We start from the raw sequence: 25980 nt of genomic DNA, 5'->3' as shown, positions 1-25980 counted from the left end.
TGCATATCACCTTCAATTCCCGTTTGATGATCAGCTTCGGCTATAGAATATCCCATTTGGTAACTTCACTTATGGATATCAATTTGGTCCCCGTAAAATGTCCATCGTGTATAATTTGATAACATCCCATTAATATATAGGTGGTCCTTTATTTGGAGTACATCCTAAAAAAACCTTATTATCACATACTACAAGGATGACACATCTTGTTATATGAACTTAGTTCAAATTTGTTGTGTTGAAAGATGGGCCTGAGCCCACAACCAAAACGTTCAAGTGTGTGGAAGATGGGCTCAAGTCCATAGACTAAGGAGAAGGCCCACAAAATCACATGATGGTAAATAAAGAGTCATATCATAAAGATGGCATTGATATTATTATTTTATGATTTATGTCTCTTATTCACTCTTACTAGGGTGAAGGGTATTCTTGTAATATAAGTATTTTTTATATCTATAAATACAACTTAAGGGGGAGGGTTTGGACAAGTCCATTACCCTAATATTCCTCCTCTTTTTCTCCAAATTCGTCACTTTTCCTCTTCTCCTCCTAAAACATTTTCTCCATAACCCTTCTTCTTCTTCTCACCCCTTAATCCTCTTCTACTGTGATTATACATCATGGAATCCTAAGTTTCAACATGGTATCAGAGCGAGGAAAGATCTGAGATTGAAAAGGAGAAGAAGATGGAGATGAAGGGGAGGAAGAAGAAGAAGAGGAAAAAGAAAAAAGAAACAAGAGGAGTTTCTCGTTTTTCCTTTAGTTTTCTTTCCCAATTCATGTTTTGCATTAGATTTTAACTCTCTTAAATAATGTTTAATATATAAATTATATATCGTTGGAAATATATTTGAGTCTATTTTTTTAAATCAAAAAGCATTGTTGAAATCAAAATTTTCAACATATGAAGCAGCAAAGGTCAAGTAGAAGAAAAGTTTCATGTAGCAGCAGAAAACTTCAAATTTTGAGCCATTTTATGCCGTCAAGAATGAGAGTTTATATGGAAAATTATATATCTAAAGAAATATATGTAAGTATATTTTATTATCCATTCAACCCACTATCAATCTGGGTTTTTTATATGGAGATATCGATCTTGGAAGAGTCAATGGTTATGTTGGACAAAGGAGAAAGATTACCTAGTTTGGCCATATAACAGAGTCCGAAAATATATCAGATTGGTCATCTCAAAAGAAGTATATTTTATGAAGAGAATTTATATTTGATGAAATTTATTTAAGTCTAGCTTCAAAAGGAGAAATTTTCATCTCAATATGATCTATATTTAAGGAGATGTTCGCATTGGAAGAATCAAAGGTTATGCTGGTATCATGTTGCATACAAACATTCGAATTTAAGCCAAATTGTTTGCTTTATTTTTTGAGTTGATGTTATTGATAAAAAATATCAGAAAGTGTCTCATGATTTACCCTAGGAAATTTTCTGTTTTTGACTAAAAATATTTGGAAAGAATCTTTAGAAGATCATCTTATTTTAAGAAATTTTCCTTGATTTATTTGTCAAAAGAGAAGAAGTGTTCTTATTCTAAATTATGAAAATTTTTGGCCAGCCACAAATTTTATGATATTTTGTTGGTATTTTGAAAGATTACAAAGAATTTGATTTGGTATCCTTGCTTAAAAAATTAGGGCAAGAAAAGATTGAAATATTTAGCTTGGCTTGAGTTACTTGGCTTATAATATTTCAGCTAGTGAAGTTGTTGATACTAGCCTGCTTTTACTTGATCATACAAGAGGTGGATTAACACTTGAGTTTGCAAAATATTTGTTGACTTCAAGTTGGGATCATTGACATATTCTCCTAGATTGAGGGAGAGAATAGTAGGAGAAGTATGAAGGATGAACACATTAGAGATTGTTTGATTTATTGATTATCAAACAACACTTGGTTCAACTTATTATTCACAGTCTATTACTCATCTTGACTCACTCACTCACCAACAAAGCTACTATCTACTATCTGCTAATGGCTTGACTCCTACTTGAATATTACCCTGGATTATTACCTTGAATTATCCTCAGCTTATTAATTGGTGCATATCTTCCTTATCTAAGGATGTATTTACTGTAGATAATCTTATGTGTTCTTATTGCTCTTAAGGACTTTTACTACCTACTGGTTATCCATTGCTATATAACTGCATTTTTGGTACGTGTTATTCGGGCATTGCCTCATTACCACTATTGATATTATGTCTCTTTGACTGTGACATTATTATAGAAGAAGTACTTCTCAATTGTTGATCGTTGTCAACATTAATTATTCTGATGAAAAATAAAGTACATGGTAGCCCCACAATATATAAAGTACACGGGTATGTGCTCGCTTCGATCTTTCGTCCGTTTCTGCGTGCCTGTTTCGGGATTCCAAATCCTGTATTTTCTTTCTCAGTTGCTTCACGTACTCGATAGTATCACCAAGAATCGAAGCCTTGTCCATCTGCGCAGCAGAAGAAGTACAACTGACGCCCTCAGGAACGAATCAATTAATTAACTGGAACCGCATGTACTATTCGTTAAAAAATTTAAAACGATCGGGAGATGAAACTATTAATTTACTGACCTTCGTGACAAATGGGACGAGTGTCCGAAGGATAATGAATCTCTCGTTCAGCTTCTCTCTTCTTCGCCTCTCGGCAAGGACATGGTTGGCGCTGAGTTCGTCCTGAGGTGTGCTTCTGCGAAATTTGTTGGCGGAGATTCCGTCGAGGGACATGGGGGAGTTGTCGTCTCGTGACTTGGTGTGAAGGAAGGGAACGGTGCAGAGAACATACTTGAGCATATACTGGGAAGCAGCCCCCGGAGGGGAACGGAGGTGAATCCCGCCTCTGTAACTCCATTTGGAGAAAGCCGATTGGTGAGAGTAGCTCAAGTAACCGTCGGAGGGGAAGGTATGAGAAGCCCATCGGCTGGAGTTCAGTTCAAGGATGGCCGAAACTGCCTGGAAGTACTGCGTGTCTTCTTGGTTCATTTCGTGCATCGGCAGTGATCCTGAAAAGCCACCACTCAGCTCTTCCTGCAACAGTTCCCAGCCACGATCTGGGTCAACTCTGTAAGAATCAACCAGGCGTTGTGGATCTGCTTGACGACCCGAGTTGCTTGCGTCTAGCATTTGAATTTCCGCGTCCTCAGGCGAGCCCAACCTGATGTCCTCCGACATGTCCATTTGAATCAACTCACTCGCTTCAGCCACTGGTAGACTCGGAGGCAGGTCATGAGAGATTTGTCCCCACAGTTGGATGGGATCATTATGACTCGGGTTCGCCAGGCTGTATTTTTCAGTTTCCACTTCCGAGTCTGAGTCAATTTCTTCCTCCTCCTCTTCTTCCTCTTCTTCTTGGTTGCCTTGGTGATCAGTCTCTCCAGTTGGAAGGTCCAATGCTCTAAACATGGTTGGAAAAGGCGGAGACTTGAAGCAAGTCGGATCAGCTGATGCAGGATTGGACGTAGACTGCTCGGAAAGGGCAGGCTTAGGCTGTTGTTGCTGGTCGGAGTCATCCAAGAAGAAGCTCTTGGCAAGCTTTACCAGTCCCAAGTCCTCTTGAACCTGCTTTAGAGTAGAAACCACAGGTAAGAGCTCGACTAATTATTCTTTCTAGGAAACGCCAGGCTGTATTTTTCAGTTTCCGAGTTCAAGAACTCCTTCCAAGACGGGTATGCAGACCACTGTCTGCATTAAAACACACAGAAAAATGCAAATTTATGAGGATCACAAAAGTGGTGTTTAGTTTTGAAGTAAAGAAACTAGCAGCAGACGAACCTGGATTCGGGCACTCTGCTGGTACATGTCCATGGACACGCGTTGTATTGGAGAAGCAGAAGAGACAGGAAGACGATTAATAGATGATTACACTTAAGCTAAGTAAGCATTGCAGTTCTCTAGAGCTTGATTGTTGTTTAAATACCTTGGCTAGAATTGCCCTGGAAAAGACTTTGCTGTCAGCTTCGTTGGCCCCCGTAAGCCACATATGTTGCCTCCTGGCGAATGCCTTACCCGGTAGCCTACATATATTTATTCAACCTTAGCCATCAAAACCCATATATTGTCCAAACATTCTGAGACAGTAGCAGCTAATTATCAATCTCAAACGGTAATTAAGACAACCAAGAAGCACTATCTTCGTAGGCTCGTGGAGAATTAGGTGAGAGAACTTTAATCACTTCCATATATAATCTGTCTTCAGATGGAGGAATCTATTCCCCGACAGTTCATAGATACTGTTTTCTAACTTGAGTTTCAAAGGAAAAGATGAAGGGAGAGAGACATCCTACTTGGGGAGAATTCACTGTGAAGCAACAGAAGAAAGAGCCATGAAAAGAGAGAGAGAGAGAGAGAGAGAGTTATGACCTCCTGACTGGTTGGTATGGGAATGAAAAAGTTAAAATTCCAAAAAAGAATGTCAGAAAGACTACTATACATGCGAATTATGTTTGGACTCGTTCGTGTCCATGAAAGTAAACAGTAAGTGCAGAATCAGTCCCATTACGAAACACTGAAAGCAAGAACATTAAGGAGTGCACCGAGTACAAGTAGTAAAGAGAGAGAGAGAGAGAAAGAATCACTCACCCAACCCCAAGAGGGAAGGAGAAGGAGACACACATGAGATAGAACCACTCGGACTCCGTTAGATCCTCCGGCTGGAGGGCTGCACTCGGCCGGCGAACTGGCTGGTTAGCCTCTCCTGCCGACAGTGAATCGTAGAGCTCTCTCAGTTGTTGGCTCCTCTGGACAGATGCCTCCTCGGTACTTACCTCCATCGGCTGTACCGTTTTCCTCGTCTTTATCGCGCCATCGTAATACCCTTCTCCCCAAACCAAAACCCTAGCCACCACAATAATTTCCACCTGTAAGTCTACTGCAGTCCGCCAATTCGAAGCACCAATGTATCATAAATGCTAATTACGAAAGACAAACCAAGAGGCTAACAGAAATGAGAATAAATTTTAGTTCCTTGTGAATCATGTTTATATCCGTATCGATCGAATATTGCTCTTACCCTTGCTGTGGGCACAGTTGCCAGAAGAGGCTGTAAGTCCATCGCACTCCTTGCACAGCCCCCTGCAACATCTGTTGAAGCCTGCCACTCGGCGGACATGCCATCTTTTCTCCCGCTTCACCTGTTGCGGGTTCCCTCTATCTTTTAAACGAGAAGGGTTCCGGGAATAAATAAAGTACATGGTGGCCCCAAAATATTATTATCTCTCAGTGATTACCCTTTACACCCCCCCTTTATTTAGCATCTTTACTCCTACCATTTGAGAATTAGTGCCCTGTGTTGGGACACTGTGATAGAAGAGTTTATTCTGATCAATACCTATACACCCACTACCTATAGAGGATATGAGTGTGTCCAACATACAGCATGAGTCAAATCTATAATTTACCCAAGAGGTGTTTTTTGAGCTACCCTGAGAAAGTCGGTAGAGTTTATGCCCCACAATAGGGCTACTTTTCCACCAATGAAATTGAGCGGAAAGTATTTTTGACTATGACCATTTGACAGAAGTATGGAACGATGTTTTACGATTAGGAGTGATTTTACTCACTCTTATATTATGCCAAATGGATCTCTTGAAAAAATAACAAAGAGACCACCAGCTTGAGGGGGAGTGTTGGAAGATATGGTGGACTGTCATTTTATACAATAATATCCTATACACCATTTGCAGCAAGTTGGTTATTTCAAGCCCACACGACCAAGGAAGGCTCACGCGTCCAAGTGTGTGGAAGATGGACTCAAGTCCACAAACCAAGGAGAAAGTCCACACATTGATACCATGATGGTAGTAAATAAAGAGTTGTCTCATTAAGATGACACTGATATAATTAGTTTATGATTTATGTCACTTATTCATTCTTACTAGGGTGAAGGGTATTCTTGTAATATTATTACTTTTCATATCTATAAATACAACTTAAGGGTGAGGGTTTGGACAAATCCATTACCCATTATTTTCCTCCTCTTTTCTCCAAATTTGTTACTCTTCTTCTTCTACTCCTAAAACCTTCTCTCTGCAACTCTTCTTCTTCTTCTCACCCCTTCATCCTCTTCTACTATGATTATACATCATGGAATACTAAGTTTCAATATGTTGTATGCCAATTGAATGAAAGCCTCTACCCATTTCTTGTATTTTTCACAAAAGGGCCTATGCGAACAATCTTCATCCAACTCTCCTCTATTTTCTAATTAACACCAATATGTTTTGCATACTAATTAGCCACCGGTAACAACCATTCATATGAAAAAATACCCTACTTTGAAATCCTTGTTTTTAAATGGGAGATGTCCCAAAATATGTCTCCCAAATTGCATCCAACTTCATTGTTCTGTTGAAATTGTGACTCTACATCACACATTAAGGACTTGAAATTGTTTACTATTATATGGTTATAATTTAAGACACACATCAAAATTACTGCAACATCTTCCTACACCTTGTTGAACTTCTAGAAAAGAAAAATACTTCATTGATTTGTTCTTAACTGTGTACAATGAGCCTCTATTTATAATAGAGGAAACTATCGGAATCCAATTACAATTAAACTACCTTGGTTCCAATTACGCCCAAAGTTAAATACTAAAGGATAAGTCCTACAACAATTGAACATAAATTGAAGACTAACATAACTAAACCACCTTTAATTGAGACTCTTCTCTAAGACATACTCCTATGAGACTCTTGTAAGACTATGCATTAATTCTAGCTATGTGAGAGTTATTATTGTTAGAGTCATGCAATACTCTTCCATACCCACTCTTCAACTCTCTCCCTCAAACTGGAGTCTATAACTTCAACTTACTATGGAAAGGATTTTTTCTCTTTAATCTTCATTGGCTAAATTTTTTTCATACATGTACAATCTTCATCTTTTGTTTTCCTATTTTCTTGAATATTTTGGTCACATAAAAATTACCACAAGATGTAGAACAAAATACCTTTTTCTTGTTCTTGTTGTACTTCTCCCCCTCAAGTTGGGGATAAGATGGACATAGAAACCCAACTTGGATAAAATACAATATGAGAGAGAAAATCACTCCTAGCAATACGACAAAGTTCCATACACCAGTCAAAATGGTCACCGTCTGAAGTACACTCTGCTCAATTTTAATGGCGAAAAAATGATCCAACTTTAGGGCAAAACAAATATAGTACTCACTTTGTCAAGGTAGCCCACACACAAAACACCTCTTATGTGAAGAAAAAAAGTCTTGACTCAAGCTGGATGTGGACACACTTCTATAGTTTTTAGATAGTGGGTCTAGGCTTTGCTCTGAACTTATGAAAATACAAGATGATAAAGTAAAGAAATACTAGAGGAAAACAACTTTAATTCTTAGGAAGTGACTATGAAACACTCATATTTCCAAACGAATCTAAAATGTGACACTTTTTTTAAAAAAACTAGGAGAGACTATAATGGAAGAAATAAAATAACTTAATTTTTTTTTATCAAGTATGACTTTTGGAGGGTGACCATAATATTTTGGAGTTGACGATGCAGAAGATACACAACCAAGTAACAAAAATGCAAAACTTGAATGAGCACATCATTAAGTCATTAATTTTGACTAGGATAAAAAACTAAGATCCGAGGAAAAAATGAAACTTAATTCAAGTCAATGCATGGAGAGATAATAGGAGAGAAAATAGGAAAGCGGAGATTTTTGGCTTAACATACCTTTGATACTTTTGATATCCATATCTCTCCAAATATAGCTCAAAATCACAAATAGTTTGTTGCTCAAGAAACTAGAATCAAAGATATTTCATTTGATACCTAGCTTGACATAAAAAAATTTCTTCTTAATTTGGTTTGACCACTTGATTTGCTTCATTCTATAAACCTTTACAGACTTCAATGAGAATATCTCCTTCCATATATATCAGATTGACATAAATGTTGATCCTCTCAAAACATATTTTAATAACTTTGATTCAAGTATAATATTCCTTCATGATATATACTTCTTTTGAGAAAAATAATTTGATAGATTTTGGAATTTGCAATCTGACTGAATTGAGTACTCTTCGTTCTTTAGCCAGAATGACCATTGACCCTTTCGAAATTGATATCTTCCTCTAGACAACTCAAATTGAGAATTGGTTGGATAGGTTAGAAAATAGACTTACGAATATTTCTTTTGACATATAACTCTCCATATAAAGTCTCGTTATTTGATGGCATAAAATGGCTAAAAAATTGAAGTTTTTTGGTAATGCTTGAACCTATCTTGCTACCCAACTTTTGCAACTTCAAATATCAAATTCTCTTTGTACAAGACTCCTTTACCAAAAAATATTTTGTGTTAGAACGTAAACTTAAAGATCTTTCTGTTAATATCTAATTTATAATATGAAAACTTCAGTATTAAGGTGTGACTGCCTAGGAAACAACTGGTACTAGGACAAGAAAGGAAGAAAAAAAGTAGAATATGAACCTAAACTACTAGAGATGATAGATAAGAAAAGGATCACATAATCTCTGGGGGTTGACTAAGTCAACTCATAGAACCTGCTCTAATTTCTGGAAAAGATAAATACTTCACAAATTTGTTCTTAATGAAGTACAATGAATTTATAATAAAGGAAACTAGTAAAATCCAATTACAATTAAACTACCCATGTCCCAATTACCCAAAGTCAAATACTAAAAAATAAGTCCTACATCAATTGAATAACTGAACATAAATAGAAGACTAACATAACTGAACCACCTTTACCTGAGACCTCCTCCTTTGTGAGTCCTGTAAGACTCCACCATATTAATTTTGGCTCTATGAAACTTATTTCTAGGAGCATCTTGTAAGACCCTTCCATACATGTTCTTCAACACACCTCTCATGTTAAATTGATATAATTCGTTAACACGTATGTACCATACTTTGTCACCAGAGCACCATGCATAGTAGTCAACATAGCATGCAGTATAATACTAAAGAAAATTAGGGAGATGCATCTGAATTGCATCAACAACTGCTTTAAATTATAACTCCAAGAATACTCAAAAATTGTTGAATCTCAATAATCCAAATAGTCAATTCAAGAGTTGAATGAGTATATTTAACACGTGCATTTTTTATAAGAATGAACTATATAAAAATATATGTTAAAATCTCTTGAATGGGAAATCACATTCCAATCAATCAATTTACACCAATAACAACATATAGAATTTCACTAGAAAATTTATTATAGTACAAAGAATTAAAAAACCCATTCTAGATGTCAAGATGGTGAGGGCACATTCAATCAACCCTTTTTTTTTTTAATACAAACAAGACTCTCTACCCTAATCCTTAACTACTTTAGCTAAAGTGTGTTTGATCATTACACATTTTACCGAAATATTATGAATTTATTATAGCCATTTCAACGTCACCATAGGAGACAAAATAAATTTTGTTATCGATGTTCCCCTATTGGTATCCACCTCCCAATAACCCATGCTTGGGAAATTCCACCATATAAGTTATAATAGCTAGAATTTACACAAAGAGATTCCAGTTCTCCTTAAGCTATGTGTAGCTCAAGTACACGCTTTTACAAATACAATTTCCCCAAAAGATTGAGTATATTCTAGCTCTAGCTGGCCCTTCCTATCTAGATTAAACATGTTCTAGATTAACCTTTTACAAAATAGAATCAAAGAAATGAAATATCACTTGTACCCATTTACTTGGAGAGTACCTTCTCCTTAAGAGATCCAAGCTTCACTTCTTTTCAGCACATCGGGTATATGGAAGCTTGTCTATATGAAATGAAAGGAAAGGTAGAGGAAAGAGTAGAGGATTTTGCAAGGTGATGACTCTCTTTCACTCAAAAGCACTTAAGAGAAGAATTTACAAGACTTTGAGAATAAAGACTTATAGATTTTCTAATAAATGTTTATCAACTTCTTTATATGAGATTTGGTGGGGTATTTATAACTTGCCCAAGCCAAATTAGCCATTTTTTGCCCATTAGCAAAAGTCGGTGTTTGGATTGATCGATCATTGTAAAGTGATTGATTGAACACTGTAAAGTAATTGGTCAATCAATTGTGTGTAACGACTATTTTTCTATTAGGATGCTACTTATTGATTGATTAAATGATTGATCAAAATGTTTCTTTTGGACCTGACATGTTAAGTTGATCGATCATTGCTAGGGGTATGATCAATCAATCAAAATAACTGTTGATTTTCAGGATTCCATGAATTTAGCTCATAGAGAAAAAGGGAAAGAAACTCATTGGGAGAAAATGAGAAGAAGGGTTATGGAATTGATTATTCCTTACCCTCCCCCTGAAGCTCTATTTATAGATTTATGAAACTACAATATTACAATATTATCCCTGAACATAGGGTTTAGGGTTTTAACCCTGGAACTTTAACTTAATTACATGAATGTCATCTCTATGAAATGACCCTTTATTTACCATCATGCCATCAATGTATGTGGGCCTATGGGCCTTCTCTTTGATCTATGGGCCTTGAGCCCATCTTCTTATACACTTTGATATGTGAGCCTTCCTTGGTCTTGTCTTCCAACACTCCCCCTCAAGCTGGGGGTGAGAGAACAATATGAACTCCCAGCTTGCTGCAAATGATGTATAAAATCGTTTTGTATAATATGTCTTCATCTTCTAACACTCCCCCTCACGTTGGTGCTCTCGTTCGTGAGGCCCAGCTGGTATAATATCAGTGAAAATAAATCACTCCTAGCGGCTAAGACATTGCTCTGAAGTGTCCACCTCCACCATCGTGTACCTCCACAGGACAACGACTCTCAAGTGGTAGAGTAATATATGATATTAATGGGAGGAAGTAACATAAATATGACAATAATTTCCTCCGTCATGAACTTCCAAACACAAAAATTTGATATTTTTTATGGGGATGAAGTTCCACCGTCATAGACTCCCAACCACAAAAAAAATTGATATTTTTGACGAGGTTGAAAATAAATATAACAATAAGTTCATGGACTTCCAACCACAAAAATTCTGATATTTTTTACGGGGATGAAGTTCCTCCGTCATGGAATCCCAACCACAAAAGAAATTTGATATTTTGACGAGGTTGACAATAAATATAACAATAAGTTCCGCCATCACGGACTCCCAACAAAAAAAATTTGATATTTTTTACGGGGTTGACAACAAATAATGGTATGAGGCTACCTCTTCTTCAATAATAATGTCTCATCAAAAGAGACACAATAGCAGCAACTTAAATGGGCTTGGCTTGGGACCACTTAACACGACCCAAAATAATTTTTGTAAAATAACCCATAAAATAATCCAATGCACATATCTAGACCAAATAATATGTTGACCAAGGAATAATCTGTCAATTCTTCAAAAATAATAATCCAGCCAAAAAAATAAAAAATTATCGAGTTTGTCTAGGTTGACTCGGTAGACTAGTGCAATTGGTCGGCTAGGAACTCCACTTGCTGGTCCGAGTTGACCAACTACAGTGCATCTTCTTCCCAACTTCCAAACAGAGCTTAAAAATAAATTCTAACATAATTAACTAACTCAATATAGATAAAGACAAACATAACTCAAACTAGAACTCTTCTAGGACATGACCATAAGATAAAGATGCCTTTGTGAGTCCTTCTTGATCTTCCAACTTATGTGATAAGAATCTCGGCTTGTGGTAATCATGGTGGGTCCTACTTCTTATGTGTTTGGGCCCATCTTGTGGGCCTTCCTCGGTCGTGTGGGCTTGGGCCTATCTTCAATATCCCTTTCTAGAAAATGAAGGAGAACTAATGTTCTCTAGAAATTTGTTTCTATGAGAAAATAGATTTTCAACATCCTCTGTTAAAGGGCATGAACTAGCCCCAAATCAATTGGAGTAATGCAATGAAAATGTGCATTTTGATGCACATAAATCCAAATACTTGAACTTTAACCTATTCTGTGTACTAAAATTATTTATATTGGTTGAGATTTTCATTTGCATGGTACCAACATAAGATTGGCTAAAAAGTAGTAGGGAAATGGATATTAAAGGTGAATTGACTAAAAATAAAAATAAGAGAGGATCCAAACAAATGTAGACTTTTAATGGAATGAAAATTTTCGTAATTTTAGTATAAGTGGAGCATGGAATTCTTATTGCAAAATAATTTGAAAATAGATTGCTTTATCAAAGATCCAAAGTACTTTTTCCAAATAGTTAATCCATTGAAGCCACATTTTAATTTGAAGATTTCTTAGGAATCAAGTCTCACATTAGTGTATCTCCTATTAGTATTTGTGACCTTAGAACATATTTTCACTGGTTTGTGCATACATTACTTGATTCCATGGAATTCATCCCTTTGGCGGTTGATTATTGGGAGTTTAGTGTCGTATTGACATTGTGTCCTACAGCCTAGTGCTCAAAATTCTGCCCAAGTAGATAATGGTGAAAATTAGGGCATTTTTCTTTGACCTTTGAATGTTAGATAACCCCATATGAGCTGTTGGGCTTAGGTCAATGCATTGTCTTGATGTTACATCACTATATATATTATTATGTATGTATAACACAGAATGAGTGACCAGTTGAGCATCAATCCTATTATCTTGATCACCTCCCTATGTCACATCCTTTGACTTTATGAATTGATTTAAATACTTTATTTGATGTATATAGCCACTTTGGAGAGTTCATATTCTCTATAAAGTTGGGAGATTTTTATTCCAAGAGAAACCATAATTTTTAGATAAATCAATAGAAAAAAAATTGTGTGAGATAGATCATTCTTTTGAAGTAGAAATGGTTTCTTTGATAAGTGATTTGATGCTTCTAGTTACTTTGGAGAGTTTGTATTTTCTATAAAGTTGGGAGGTCTTTATTCCAAGAAACTTATTTTAATCTCTACACCCAAGAAATTATTGGTATACTCAAAATTATGGATATTTTGATTCCCATAAATAATGTTATAAATTAATATTTTAAAATTATTTCACAAAAATATTTTTAAAATATTTTATTTAAAACTTTATGGAATTTGGACCCTGTGGATCCCATTTTTGGGTGTCATATTTGGAATCAAACTTTGTAGTTAGGAGATACACTATAGTTTTTGAGTAGGAAGTAGAGACAGGGGAGGTATCCTCATTAGAGTCAATTAGGTTGATGGGTTACAAGACTTTATCTCATGAGAGAGGGACCTGCCTAAAAAATTCATGGTGATAAGGGAATATTGATACTAGTGGCAACCTTAGGCTCTCCACTAAAAAAAAAAAAAAAAAATACACACAAATTTTGTTGTATTTCAGCAGCATGACCACATTAAGTGAGTGGTTACTTGCCTTCTTCAAGAGACAAGCTTCACATAGAATAACAATATAAATGGTAAATTTTGGCCATGACAGTATTACCACCTTATCTTTAATATTTGAATTGTTAGTGCCCTGATTGACTTTAGTGTTACGAATGCTTCATCCAAAACAGGAACAGTGAGAAAACTCCAAAATCCTTAGGAAACATATCCCCAACATGGGGGGCCATGGCCACATGCATTGAGGTGACAAAGATGATATCAGTTTCTTCCTTACTTTGTGATAATGTTCTTCTTATCACTATTTTTGTTTTTTAGTTTTCCTTGATTCACACCCACTAATATGTTGCTTTACCAGAAGTAAACTGTGTAAGAAAGCATTTTAGCTGCATGAGAAGAAATGGGCTCTGGTATCTGGTGAGAAGCTGTGGAGGGACTGAGTGGTTTGCACCTCAGCTTATCTGATAAAGTGGCTTCTCCACTTATAACTCACTGACATTATCAACGTTTTTGCAATCTGAGTAATTAAGTACGCAGCAGAAGTACAGATTGTTAGGGAGACTTCTTCTTATCGTCTTCTCTCTTAGTGATTATAGGTAAAGTGCTTGTGAATTCAGGTTTTGAAAGTTTTATATTCTGGGTCAAAAGAGATTCTTTTAGGATGTTGAATAGAGCAACCTTAGGGTTCTTTTCTTTGTCATATTTTGTCAAACAACAGTGTCTGGGGAAAGTTCTTTAATTACCTACTCCCATTATAAACTCTTGAAAGGTCTGTCTGTGGCAAACGCATGAAAGCCAGATCAATTCAACAAATTAAAGGGTCCCCACCTGGATTTGTTGTCTCTCTACTGGGTTTAAGACAGCAAGATAAAAAAAAAAAAAAAAAAAAGGAAGGTTTTGGAGAGGAAAGCCCATGCCGTGGTGAAAGAATGTTGGTGCTTCTCTTTTCTAATGGGAACTGATCCAGGTATAATGATGATGTTTTAGAAAGACTAAATAAATTATAATTCCAACGGTTATAAAAAAATGGAATTTTTTAAGAGAAGGTTCGTGTTTATTTTCTGCAGGAATCGTCTTCACATACAATTGCAATAAAACGATAGTTCTTCCTGTTCAGATCTTCATTTATATATATTTACGACTAACCACCTAATTCCACTAACAAACCAGTATCATTACTCCCCACTACCATATTACATAATCATAACGTTTCTAGAACAAGCCGTATTTCATGTAAGTACAGCAAATTAAAGCCACTTTCAGTAAACGATCTAGAACTTCCCTGATCTACTTTTTTCCATAGTGTCTTTTCTCATGGAGATGGTGGCCACATAAGGTTCCCAACTTCTCCTGTTTCCTACAGCAGTCATTTCCAGTTCTTACTGTAGGAACTCACAAGAAGATAATTTTTTTCAGCTAAAAACTGTTAATGGATATATTGCTTGCTTTCAGTAGTTTCTGATGTATATATTTAGGAGACACCTGACACTCTTATGTCTGCTCATGACTAGAATGGCCAAAAACTGTCTTGCACCAAGATTGTACAGGATAGGGGTGTTGCAGTTAGCTGTAGCAGCTTCTATTGAGAAGGGAAACTAGCAACGTTTCCCAGTACTTCAACCTCTTTAGCCAATGCTTCAACCTTGTCTGCAATATCCATCAATGAGATCACAAAGCTTACGACTAGTCCACCACCAATGGCATCATTCTCATTTTCTACTTTCATGATCTTGGCATTAGAGAGGGCTAGGTTCAGCATTAGCCTTGTCGAGTGTAATTTGCTTGCAACTGATTCTTGTACTTCGTATTTCCGCATGTTGAAGATACAGTCTCCAAGTTCTGTCAAGGTGAAGGTTAACAATGTGCCAAGAGCTTCACAAAGATCCTTGATTGCCATTCTTGAGCAAAGTGGAGACCACTGTAAAGAAAAAAAGAATAAATGAATTCAGAGAAACTGTTCCCTTGGTTGCTCATTGTTCTTAAGAGAGTTTTAGTTTGATCTATTAAAGGAAGTCAGTTCATACCTGAGTATGGGACTTTAGAAATCCGTTCAATGCAAAGATAGAGGCAGACAACTCTCTGAGCAAATTGGCAATGTGTAGATAGTTCTTCCAAGGATAAGAGAATCCAAATTTTCCTCGCCATGGCTCCCATCTTGCGAAATTGGCCTGAAATATGAGACAAAAACATGCTTTGGTTCTTCTTCTTCTTCTAACGAATTTAAGAAGAGAATTTAAAAAACCTCAATCCACTCAATACATACCAGTGACTCGTCTTTTGCTTTAGAGTATAGCACAGAGAGGCAACCACTCGATTCGGAACTTGGTTCTGATGTCTCATCAATCGGCTTGAAGTACTCTTTCAAGCAATCTGTCATAAAATACAAGGTAAATTGATTAACATCCATTAATTTTTTTTTTCTTTTATAGTTACTACTATGATAGCACTTATAAGAATAAATCCTGCATGAACAGATGCCTCATGCATTAATACTATGGCTCAAACAATCATTTGGTTGGGTGTAGATAAGTTCCTTGCTTTCTCATGTTATGTGGGGGGTCACATAAATGATGTAAGATTCACCTAATAAAAGTTTATAGTTGTATCACTTATCACCTTTATGGACTCATATTAAGTTGGCCAATCTTACTCAAGTGGGCACATACTATGCTTGAAGGTCATGATTGGTCCTATAGGCTCTGTTTGGAACACAGAGGGCATGTTTGTTGTTTGGCAGCAAAGAATCATTGAGAGAAAAGAAAATAATAGTTAATAAATTTTCTCTCTCATGGAATTTGGGGAAAAAATCTAAGAAATAGAAACTTGAGGTAAAATCTTGATCATTAAAATTTTAAAATATTACTAAGTTTTTTTTCTTTTTCTTTTTCAGTATATATCCAAATAAGAGAAACTATATTTCTCTTCCATTTTTTATCTTATTTTCCATAAGCATCCAAATATGAGAAAATAAACCTCTTTTCTTTTCTCTTTCTCTTTCTTTTCACTTCCTTTTTTTTTTTTTTTTTCTCTCCACTTTCTGTGCTCCAAACATAGCCAGAAAGTGGAGAGGAAATAAAGAGTAAAAAAGGAAAGATGTTTCTTTTCTCTTGCTTGGATGCCATGGAAATGAGACAAAAATGGAAGAGAAATATAGTTTCTCTTGTTTCGATACACACAGAAAATGGGAAAAAAAATAAAACTAGTAATATTTTAAAATTTTCTCTCAAATTTTTATTTCTTTTCTTTTCTTTCCTAATTCTATCATTTTATGAGAGAAAATTTATTAACTAAGAGACAAAGTGACTTTCCCTCTTATTTTCTTTTATCTCAATGATTCCCTGGTACCAAACAACAGAAAATAACTTTCTCCCCTTTTCTTTTCTTTTCTACAGGTTCCAAACAGGCTCTTAAATACGAATGAGTTCTACGGAAAATACCCACCAATCTTCGCCTCCTGATTCAGAGGTTTTCTTTTTTTTTTTTTTCTACATCAAATGCAGTTCTTGTATTCATATGAATATTCTAGCCCCCTAAATGGCCTGAAGTGTGTCTGACTTTTGAGTTGCAAAAAGGCCCTAGTGTAGGGACATATATGCTGTGATTGGAAATTTGATACCCTTTCCCTGTTATTGGCCTCTTTTTAATTACACGAATAAAATCAAATAATTTACCTTCAATCGAACGGGCAAGACAATCAAATTTGTCGACCAAGGCACCATGAAGCTCATCACTGGCCCAGATGGGGAAAACTATCAAGCTCACGAAGATGCAGATAGTGAAACCCATTGCAATCGTCATGAGGCGATCAATCGTTAACTTGATAATCTCCTCGCCCCGGACGCCCGAAACAGCGATTAGATTGAATGTGAGGATGAAGATCATAGCTCCGTAATCAAATTTTTTCTTGATCCTTGGGACCATCCGGGCGTATGTTGCTAACGATCCTGAAATATCAAAGTTCATCCAAATCACCACTTATACACATCTACTGTGTTTTTCTTTTTTCTTCTTCTGAAGTCTTTGCGTCCGATTGGTATGAACACAGGCCATTCAAGAATCGAATTTGATCGTTAAAGGGTAAACTTCCCAGTTCCCGATAGTTTTCTTATGTTCAGTTTATGAAAAAGCGAAAAGGAGTAAGCGCGTGAGACCCACCAAGGTGCAGCTGCGCCTCCACAGCAATGGCGACGCGTACTGGTCTGCTACGGCCTTAGTGAGTCACACTCCACTCCAGTAAACAGATGATCCATCTGTTTCTATTCCTAATTCTCAAATAATAATAATCCGAAAGATTGTGCGATAGTGGAAGATGGAGTCTTAAGGACAAATCAGATGATATGGATTAAAATAAGAGATTTGTAAAAGATACTTACCGAAGATAAATACCGAGATGGCAATGGTTATGGCCCTGGGAATCTCGCCAACCTGACGAGCCAAAGAAGCTGCCAAACAACCCAATCCGCCTCCTATGATAGTGCCCATCCCACGATTCAATCCCTTGCTCAGTGTCGCACCTAATATGTATCTGACGTTAGTTTTATTCGATCAAATAGACAAGTGAAGTCTGTCGTAAATGGCAGAAAAGAAAGACAACGACATTATCATCTAACTTCACATAAACTCTCCGCTGAATCTGCTTCTGGCAATGGAGGAAAGCATGTTCAGTTTGCAGAAGCAGTAAACCATGGAGATTTCACAGTTGATTAGCTCATGTCGAAAGAGAGACAGATGCCGCTAACTGTTTGATATTTTACGTCTTAAGAAATGGTTTCTGAATTTCTGGTTATTGTCATCAGCCTGATCATTATTATCTAACACTTGGAGAAGTCAGGTTGAGAAAGAAAGAGATGGAGAGAAGAGTGGGAAGGTATACTGAAAGTAATGTACATGCAAACGTAGCAGCAGAAGGATTAAGAGTGATGACGGAAAATGCACGGTTGCATGGCGTCATACCTGCATAGAACTCGAACATAACGACGACAGTCATGATCGCCCACATGGCATTATCTCCAACTTGGTCGTAAAGGGGCCTAACCAGGTAGAGGAGAGAGACGAGAACCAGAGCAATTCCAACCTTGATGCTGTGAATAAAGGTCCTGGGGTCTTCCCCTCCAATCTTAGGGAGTTGGGCCGAAAAGACGGACAAAAGAGACGGCTTCTCCTTCTCAAAAACATCGGAAGCCGCTCTTTCATCACCCCTGATGTGTATCACGGTCTCCATGCTCTGCTTTTTGCAGAATATCTTTTTCGATTTGAGAAGTTAATGGTGGAACCGCATGGAAGATATATATACCCATATTCAGGACCCACTTTCATGTTTTCACGGAAGCAGATTGAGACAAGTGGAACACGCGCCTTACACTGACTAAAGTTGAACAAAAACATTCGTCCGTCTCTCTTTGGATCAACGGAAGTGGGAAGGACTAATGCGGTCACCGCCGTACCAACCCATGTCGAATTCTTTCCTTTCTCTTTTTTTTTTTTGTTTTTTTCTGAATCAATCACGTCGCAGGGAGCTCGCTGCGGGTACGGTGGATAATCGACAAGATCGAAGGTTAATCTCCTCGAATCTTGTCTTCAAATTTGAACTTTCTGTGTTGGGTTGGTCTGCCTTTTTGTAAGTGTAGAAAGATCGATTCATCCGGTTTTGTGTTTGTTAATATATTTCCTTGTTTGATCAGAAGTAGTTAATGGAGGATTGGAGTAAGGGTTAATGGGTAATCAACTCTCTTTTTTACTAAGGCCACTTGCTTAGTGAAAGCTCCATTGTTTCAGGCTGAAACTGTTACACTTTGTGGCGTTTTTTCATCAACTGTGGACAAGATCTGACTAGTTACAGGAAGATGAAGAACAAACATAACAGGAAGATAAAAAAAAAAAAAAAAAAAGTGGTTTAAACTCTTCATGTCAACTTTAGAGAGCTAAGTGATTATATATTTATACAAACACTAGACTTGCACCATCTAAAAATTTGTTTTTAAATGGAAAAAGATGGCAATTGAAGGTTATCCTCTGCCAAAGAAAGAGAGGAGTAAAAGAGATCCTCCAAAGGGATGAGAAAAGACTTCTTTTGGGGTTAATATGAAATAAAGGACCTTCTTATACTGCCTAGACAAATTGAGCAAATGGGTCATGCTTTTCCCTTGTGTAAATAATGTTCATGCTTGTTCATTATACAAAGAGATGGGTGTATCGTGTTAAACTCATCCAGAGGCATTGGATGAAGAAAGGAAGAAAGAGAAGAGGTTACGTATGCATGGTGTATATCATAAGGGAGGGCCGAGAGAAGAAAGGACAGCACCAGAAGTAGAGTGCATGGGTGCCTTGGGTGGTGGGTTTGCCTTCGAAGGCCACCACTCTCTGTCTCCTAACTCTCCCTCTCTCTCCCACTCTTCCTCCGAATGCTTCATTTTATGTTACCTCATCTTAAACAATCCTACTAGCCATGGAATTTTTATATTTCATGGTGAAGCGGGGACAACTTGGATGATCAAATACTTGTAAAAGACTCAAGGGTAAACCTGACTATCAGCATTCTTCTAGTGGCCGGCAAAGGATGCAAATTGTGCAGAGTGAGGGAGGAGAAAAGACAACCGTGAAAACGAAGGAGAAAAAGGAAGAGTTCATGGAGCGAGGAAAGAGCAATGATTAGGAGCATTCACTAAAGAATTTAACTCAATTCCGTGCCACGGAAAACTCTCATCTGTCGCCTCATTTCTTGCCTTTCAGGCACTCAAAAATGTTTAAAAGATGAAAACGAGAGAATGAAAAATCCACGCGGCGCTTCTGCTTTGTTTAACCATTAACATCTGTAAACTGTGATTGATACTACCTCTCTTTATGAGCTTCGCAACCAGGGGATTGGGTGGCTGAAATCTGTTTCGCGCTGGTCAAGGCTGCAACAACCCACTTTTGAATCGACTGGACGGTTCAAGAACAAAGCCACAACTCTTTCCAAAGTCTAAAATCTTGAGAATCTTAAGATTCAACTTAACCATGTCTTAATCCCAGTCACCAAACACCTTTGTTGCTTCATGAAGCTTCCTACAACCCATAAAGAAGTTAGGTGATTCAGAAAAGTAATTGACCATGAATTAGACATTTTTTTTGTTTTGTTTTTCTACCTAAAAATTGACAAGTTGTCCCCTAATTTGCACAGCACAGATGGACAATAACAAGGGAAGTCTCATGGCTTGGTGCATGAATACCTTCTGTCAAGTATTTTAGAGAAATCGGAGCAAGATTCTGTGTGAAAAGTTCACCATTGTTGAAGGACACTTTGGACGAACTGTTGTTACCTGGATCAGAGCAGAACTGCAATTGCAACTGTGATGCTCTGCATCCAAACTTATAAAAGGAATAATAATGTGATTTCAACATTAATCACAGAGAAATGTTGAACTTAACAGTTTCAATATTAACTACAGATACACGTTTGGCACTAGAGCAAAGCAAGTGTCAACAATATAGAGAGCATAACAGCTTTGTGCCAAATTAAATGTAATGTACAACACCACTCCGCTTATACCAGAATTAACACCGAGAGGAAGATTCATTGCCAAGTTGGCTTTCAATCAAATCATCTTACAACTTGGTACGTTTTAATATTATTTATGCAGTAGTTGTTTAGATATTTGGGTCTCAACATCATGGATACCAAGATTGCTCTAAGAAAATCTGGCAGGAAAATCTTGTCTCTGTCCTTGTTGTTCCTACTGGGCAGCAAGAATAGACTGTTCTTTCAGAGTGTCATACAGGGTCTTCATGACATTAAGTAAAAACCTGTCCATGCCATGACCCGCTACGAGAGAAATTGCCACTGGGAGGTTATTGTACATTCCTAATGGTATGCTAACCTGTAGTTTACATCGTAAACACACAGTAAGCAAAAATTAACAAACTCTTTAAAGGTAAGGCATAAAAATGGAGACGTCTAACTTCAGCCAAATAAGTACTACAATACCTGACATAATCCAGACACTCCAGAAATTGCCAGCAAACTAAATGCTCTTGCACGGAAAGTCTCCAACATATTCCCTTCTGTTTGCAGTTTTGGCGGGGGGCCAGGGACCGTTGGGATTGCCAGGATCCCATTATCCTACAAATATCACAAAAAGCAATAATAACTTGATCAGACTATTTGCTTATAAATGATCAGAACCACTCAAAAAGTGGAAATTCCTAAAATGTTAAGCAAGCTCTTGTACAGAGCATGGACTGAGTAGCTCATCCTTTTACTACATTTTAGTCTTCTCAAAAGTTTACTTAAAAGAAAGATCAGTCTTGGTGCATTATCCAATTTTGGGTGTATTATCAGTTACTAAAAGACTAGTCATGCTGACCACAAAATTCACCTTCTTAACTGTTGATTTTCAGGATTCCATAGATTACATTCTTCGATAAAGGAGAGAAGGAAGAAGTAGGCAGAAGAGAGAAGAAAAAGAGACGTCCAAGAGAGAGAAAGATGAGAGAAGAGTAGAACACGTGAGGGAGAAAAGAGAGGAAGAATAGGGTTATGGACTCATCCAAACCCTCCCCCATAAGCTCTATTTGTAGATGCTCAAAGTACCAATATAAGTGAAGAAGAGACAAAAAACATAAGATAATTACATCAATGACACCCCAACTCATTCATATCTTCCAACATTAACTACCAATTCTGCAAGAAAGGGCCAGTCTCATCCACTCACTGTTAGAAAGGAGATCTGATTGTTTTATCTCCGCTAACTGATTTCAGTTTTCTCCACCATCAATAGGATAGCTTACAATTAGGACCAACTGTGGTGCGAACCAAAATTCATCTCCCTCACAACAGCAGATGATAGAACATATCATACGAAAGGGCCATAATCCTAAAAATGACAACAGGGGTCCAGATGAAGAATGCTTTCAGATCACCGGCAAGTATCATCAGTATGGTTTGCATTCTCCACAACATGCTTCACCCATGCAATGTGTTTCCTCTATCTATGAATGGTATTAAATTGAAAAATCGGAACTGCCAATAAGTAATGAATCAGAAGAGTCATCTTAGCTAATGTTTTAACTTGACTGCTTTCCATATATTACCAGAAATTAGTTCATGCAGATTTGCAATTTCAAAGAATAAAGTAAAACAAAGAACAAAATGCCATTGCATACCTTCAGGAGAACAGTTAGAGCAGCTTTAAGCTGTGACTTTACGCCAAAACAGAGGTCAATGTCCTTGTCGGATGTCTTAATGGCATCAGAAACTCGTTCACTTATCCCAGGACCTAAATCAGGTTTGACTGTACTGACCCACTCCCCATGGTTCTTTTTGAACTCGTATCTATGCTTCATATTATGAGAATTACTCAGCATGGAATCATTAAATTCATATTGATAAGAATAAAATAAGTTGAAAAGGAAACAAGTTAATAGTAAAGCAGGAGTTAAAAAGATTTACATGATACAGTTAAATGCAAATCAAACTGGAAGGGCATTCAAAATACAAAGATGCCTAAAAATTGGCCAATCATATGTCAAACCTTTGGAGCAGTCGCATAGCCTGTGACAATGCCATCAAGGATGTTGAAGATTCTTGATTTTCACTGGAGATGTCCATAAAATGTTTTAAACAAGGGACATTCTGACTTATATAGTCACCAAGGTGTGCATAATGAATTATTTCACCTGAAACCATAAAAGCACTTTGACTTGTATGGATGGCCACCAATGAACAACAACACAATAATACAGAATGAAGCCAAGAAAACCAGATACCTCCAAATAATTTCTCAATGGCCTTTATAAGAACACCAGAAACTTGATCATTTGGTATGCTCAGAAGCTGGAAACAATCATCTGGGATTATGAATGAACTAGGTTGTGTGGAGACTACATCAGAAAGTGGCAACAGCACATGTCCCACTTGGCTCAATATGGCAGGATCCTTGGCAAACAATCCTGGACGCTAAAATGCATTAGTCAATGAGTAAGCACACAGCCTGAATTGGGTGCATGCATAATTTAAATAAGGATATCCACAGGGCAACCCCTATGGTTGCTAGTACTTGATAAAAATAAGTAATCAGGAACCACAGACTATGTAGTGAATTGGCTTGAAGGAAGAACCTGGTTCTTACCAACAGTATCAAAGCTCTGAGCCATAGGTATAACACCACTGGTAGAAACAACTCCATGTGAAGGTCGATAACCAAGAATATGACAGAAAGCTGCAGGCACTCTCACACTTCCTCCTGTATCTGTTCCTGTAACAAGATACACATGAACAGTAGAAATCATCAGATTGAGTAGCTTGGAAAACCATTAATACTGACAATGTCCAATTTGTATGAATGATGTTAACTATACTACTCTCACTTGGTTTTTACTTATTTATCTTCTTTCATTTTGTTCCTAACACATTTGAATGAAGCTTGTCAGAATAAACAAACTTAAAGTCAAGCGAAGACTGCCAATAATCTTGTCAAATTTAATAAACATACCTAAGGAGAAATCACAAAGTCCTGCAGCTACTGCAACAGCTGATCCACTAGATGATCCTCCTGGTATGCGATCTGGTGCACATGGATTAATGGGGGTGCCATAATGCTCATTTTCACCATTTATACTGTTAGGAGAAACAAAAAAGACCTTAACATTACAGATGTCTCAACCAGATGATAAATTAAATTTCACAATGTTGGTAAACAAAATGTTTAGGTATTTGAACCCACAGATGACAACATTAAAGAAAGAATCTAATAGAACTAACCTGTAGGCCAGCTCATCCATAATAGTTTTACCAACACAGGTTGCGCCTGCACCAAGAAGAGCCAAAACAACAGGAGATGTGGAGATAGCAGAAGAATGGGTCCTAGCCCAGTCTGGATTGCCGAATCCAGTAACATAACCCTTAACATCAAAACTGCCACAAAATGTGTCAAGTGAGCAATATCTAGAAACAGAGCACAAAACTCCTTGAATTGAAACATTAGTCACCAATCCGATTACTTGTATCTGCAATCAAGGCCTATAGATTTGTAAAATAAATTATGTACATAAAGACCATCAAATAGAATGCAGGAAAAGAAACTCAGGTCATTTTTCTTTAAACTGTTAGTATTCAAATTAACAGATAAGACCCACTTAAATTTTATGCTCAACTGTGATATTAATTACCTTCACTAACAAAGATAACTCTGGACTAGACGAAATTGAAGAAAATGTAGACACTTGAAGAAAGATTGAGTAATGAGGGGCTGCTACTTTTTATTTAACTCAGAACTTCACTCACTTACATGTTTTGATCATTTGATAGGGAATCATGATACCTTAGATGACATGTGTCTCAGTTTAGAGAGATGTTTTCCAAACATTAGGATTCAAGTACTACTTGGTTTTACATTCAAGATCTTTCATTTACAAACTACCTGAGAGACTACATTCTGTATCTCTTACTAGGGTACTCTTTGAGGGCACTCTCTACATCCTAAAGAGGTATCTCTCATAAAATTTGTAAACCATACAACTCTTCATCATAATCTGAGCCTTGTCTCAATTTTGCAGGATTCTGCCATATCAATCCTTCTCCACCTGCTTAAAAGGTGATGTACTCAGACTGATGTCCTGAATTCTAATGTCTGACAAAAATTTCTATCCTACTGCAACCATCCCTTCAGTGGGCTCGACATTGGCAGATGATACTAACTCTGCATAAACCTTGTTACAACTAATCATCATAAATTCTTCTGTTCATCATGCTTCACAAAATTATGTAGGTGATTGTCAAATTTTTCAGATGGCACGTGTATAATCAACAATATATTTTGACACTCTACCTTGGTTTAAATATCTTCTTGAAAGATATGGCAACAGTCGTTCATGGCCAAACTCATTCAGAAATATTTGGACGGGGTTGGGTGCAGATATAGGTGTGTTTTTTTTTTATCCGATATGTGATTTTCAAAAATTTCAAAAGATCTCAGATAATAAATGATGTCAATTCCACTTATTGCTTTATAATTTTTACCAAACTATCACTAATTCGTCCTCATTCCATTATATCAGTTCATTCTCCTCTTCATGAGAATAACAGATTTCACCAACATAAGTTAAGACAGCAGCCCATCGTCTGATATGTATCCTTAAACTGTTTAATGCGACGGTGGTCCTGAGTTTACTGGTGATCTTTCCTACAAACCATTACAGTTATGATACGTTAAGATGAAAAGAACTACGTATGTTCCTAACATATATCATCGACTCCACGAATTTATAACAGAAGTCAGCTTTCCCATCAGTTCCATTCGAGGTTAAATTTCCAGAAACATATGATTACGTGAGACATCAAAGTGATCAACAAGATTAAAACCACAAGTGATGCAGAACAGAAGTTACTTAAATCTCAGTTTGGTTTAATGAAACAGACCCATGCAACAAAAACATTGTCAACCTAATTCATAATCGGCTCATATCAGGTCCAGCCTTATTATCCAAATGCAGAGGACATTCACCGAAAGAATAAATGGTCTGTTATCAAGAGGTGAAAGGCACAAAACCTACATATCTTTGACGGCGAAGGTAAGACCTTGTAAGGGGAGCTGACCGGGGTCAGAATTTGGAGGAGGCAATAAGAGGAGCTTTTCAATAAAAGCGCCAAAATCCTCTTTCGCCATTTCGCTCTGCTCAGTCATTGCTGCTCTTTCCTCCACCCTTGGTGTGACAC

At 37.0% G+C, this 25980-nt stretch overlaps 2 protein-coding genes and 1 pseudogene across 2 annotated transcripts; all 3 read right to left on the bottom strand.

Annotated features, from left to right (window-relative positions):
- Window positions 1-2280: 2280 nt before the first annotated feature.
- On the bottom strand, window positions 2281-5121 carry LOC137954834 (transcription factor BHLH42-like; annotated as a pseudogene).
- Window positions 5122-14868: 9747 nt separating this feature from the next.
- Window positions 14869-18510, bottom strand: LOC137954833 (aluminum-activated malate transporter 14-like). Its single transcript, XM_068801738.1, has 6 exons — window positions 18243-18510; window positions 17663-17803; window positions 16961-17233; window positions 15553-15659; window positions 15314-15457; window positions 14869-15207 (listed from the first exon to the last, which is right to left on the bottom strand). The coding sequence occupies exons 1-6, from the start codon at window positions 18508-18510 to the stop codon at window positions 14869-14871; spliced, it is 1272 nt and encodes a 423-aa protein (XP_068657839.1).
- Window positions 18511-20790: 2280 nt separating this feature from the next.
- On the bottom strand, window positions 20791-25980 carry LOC137956411 (amidase 1). Its single transcript, XM_068803896.1, has 9 exons — window positions 25818-25980; window positions 24028-24180; window positions 23759-23883; window positions 23396-23521; window positions 23034-23216; window positions 22799-22943; window positions 22431-22599; window positions 21253-21387; window positions 20791-21145 (listed from the first exon to the last, which is right to left on the bottom strand). Exons 1-9 carry the CDS (start codon window positions 25946-25948, stop codon window positions 21002-21004), a joined length of 1311 nt encoding a protein of 436 aa, XP_068659997.1. The 5' UTR covers window positions 25949-25980; the 3' UTR covers window positions 20791-21001.

The sequence above is a fragment of the Aristolochia californica genome, unplaced genomic scaffold, assembly GCF_029961685.1.
Source record: "Aristolochia californica isolate CCGP_79_NKW_82.1479 unplaced genomic scaffold, dmAriCali1.0.hap1 SCAF_2, whole genome shotgun sequence".
Lineage (NCBI taxonomy): Eukaryota > Viridiplantae > Streptophyta > Magnoliopsida > Piperales > Aristolochiaceae > Aristolochia > Aristolochia californica.
This window is presented reverse-complemented; position numbering and strand designations above follow the sequence as displayed.

What these genes read in the sequence shown, in the direction of transcription:
- LOC137954833 (XM_068801738.1), bottom strand. Translation starts at nt 18,510, where the DNA reads ATGGAGACCGTGATACACATCAGGGGTGATGAAAGAGCGGCTTCCGAT. An exon ending in TATGTTCGAGTTCTATGCAG is followed by an intron (nt 17,804 to 18,242) that starts GTATGACGCCAT and finishes GATACATATTAG; the next exon opens with GTGCGACACTGAGCAAGGGA. An exon ending in TTCTAAAGTCCCATACTCAG is followed by an intron (nt 15,208 to 15,313) that starts GTATGAACTGAC and finishes TTTTCTTTACAG; the next exon opens with TGGTCTCCACTTTGCTCAAG.
- LOC137956411 (XM_068803896.1), bottom strand. Translation starts at nt 25,948, where the DNA reads ATGACTGAGCAGAGCGAAATGGCGAAAGAGGATTTTGGCGCTTTTATT. An exon ending in CATTGAGAAATTATTTGGAG is followed by an intron (nt 22,944 to 23,033) that starts GTATCTGGTTTT and finishes TTATGGTTTCAG; the next exon opens with GTGAAATAATTCATTATGCA. An exon ending in GCTATGCGACTGCTCCAAAG is followed by an intron (nt 22,600 to 22,798) that starts GTTTGACATATG and finishes TATGAAGCATAG; the next exon opens with ATACGAGTTCAAAAAGAACC.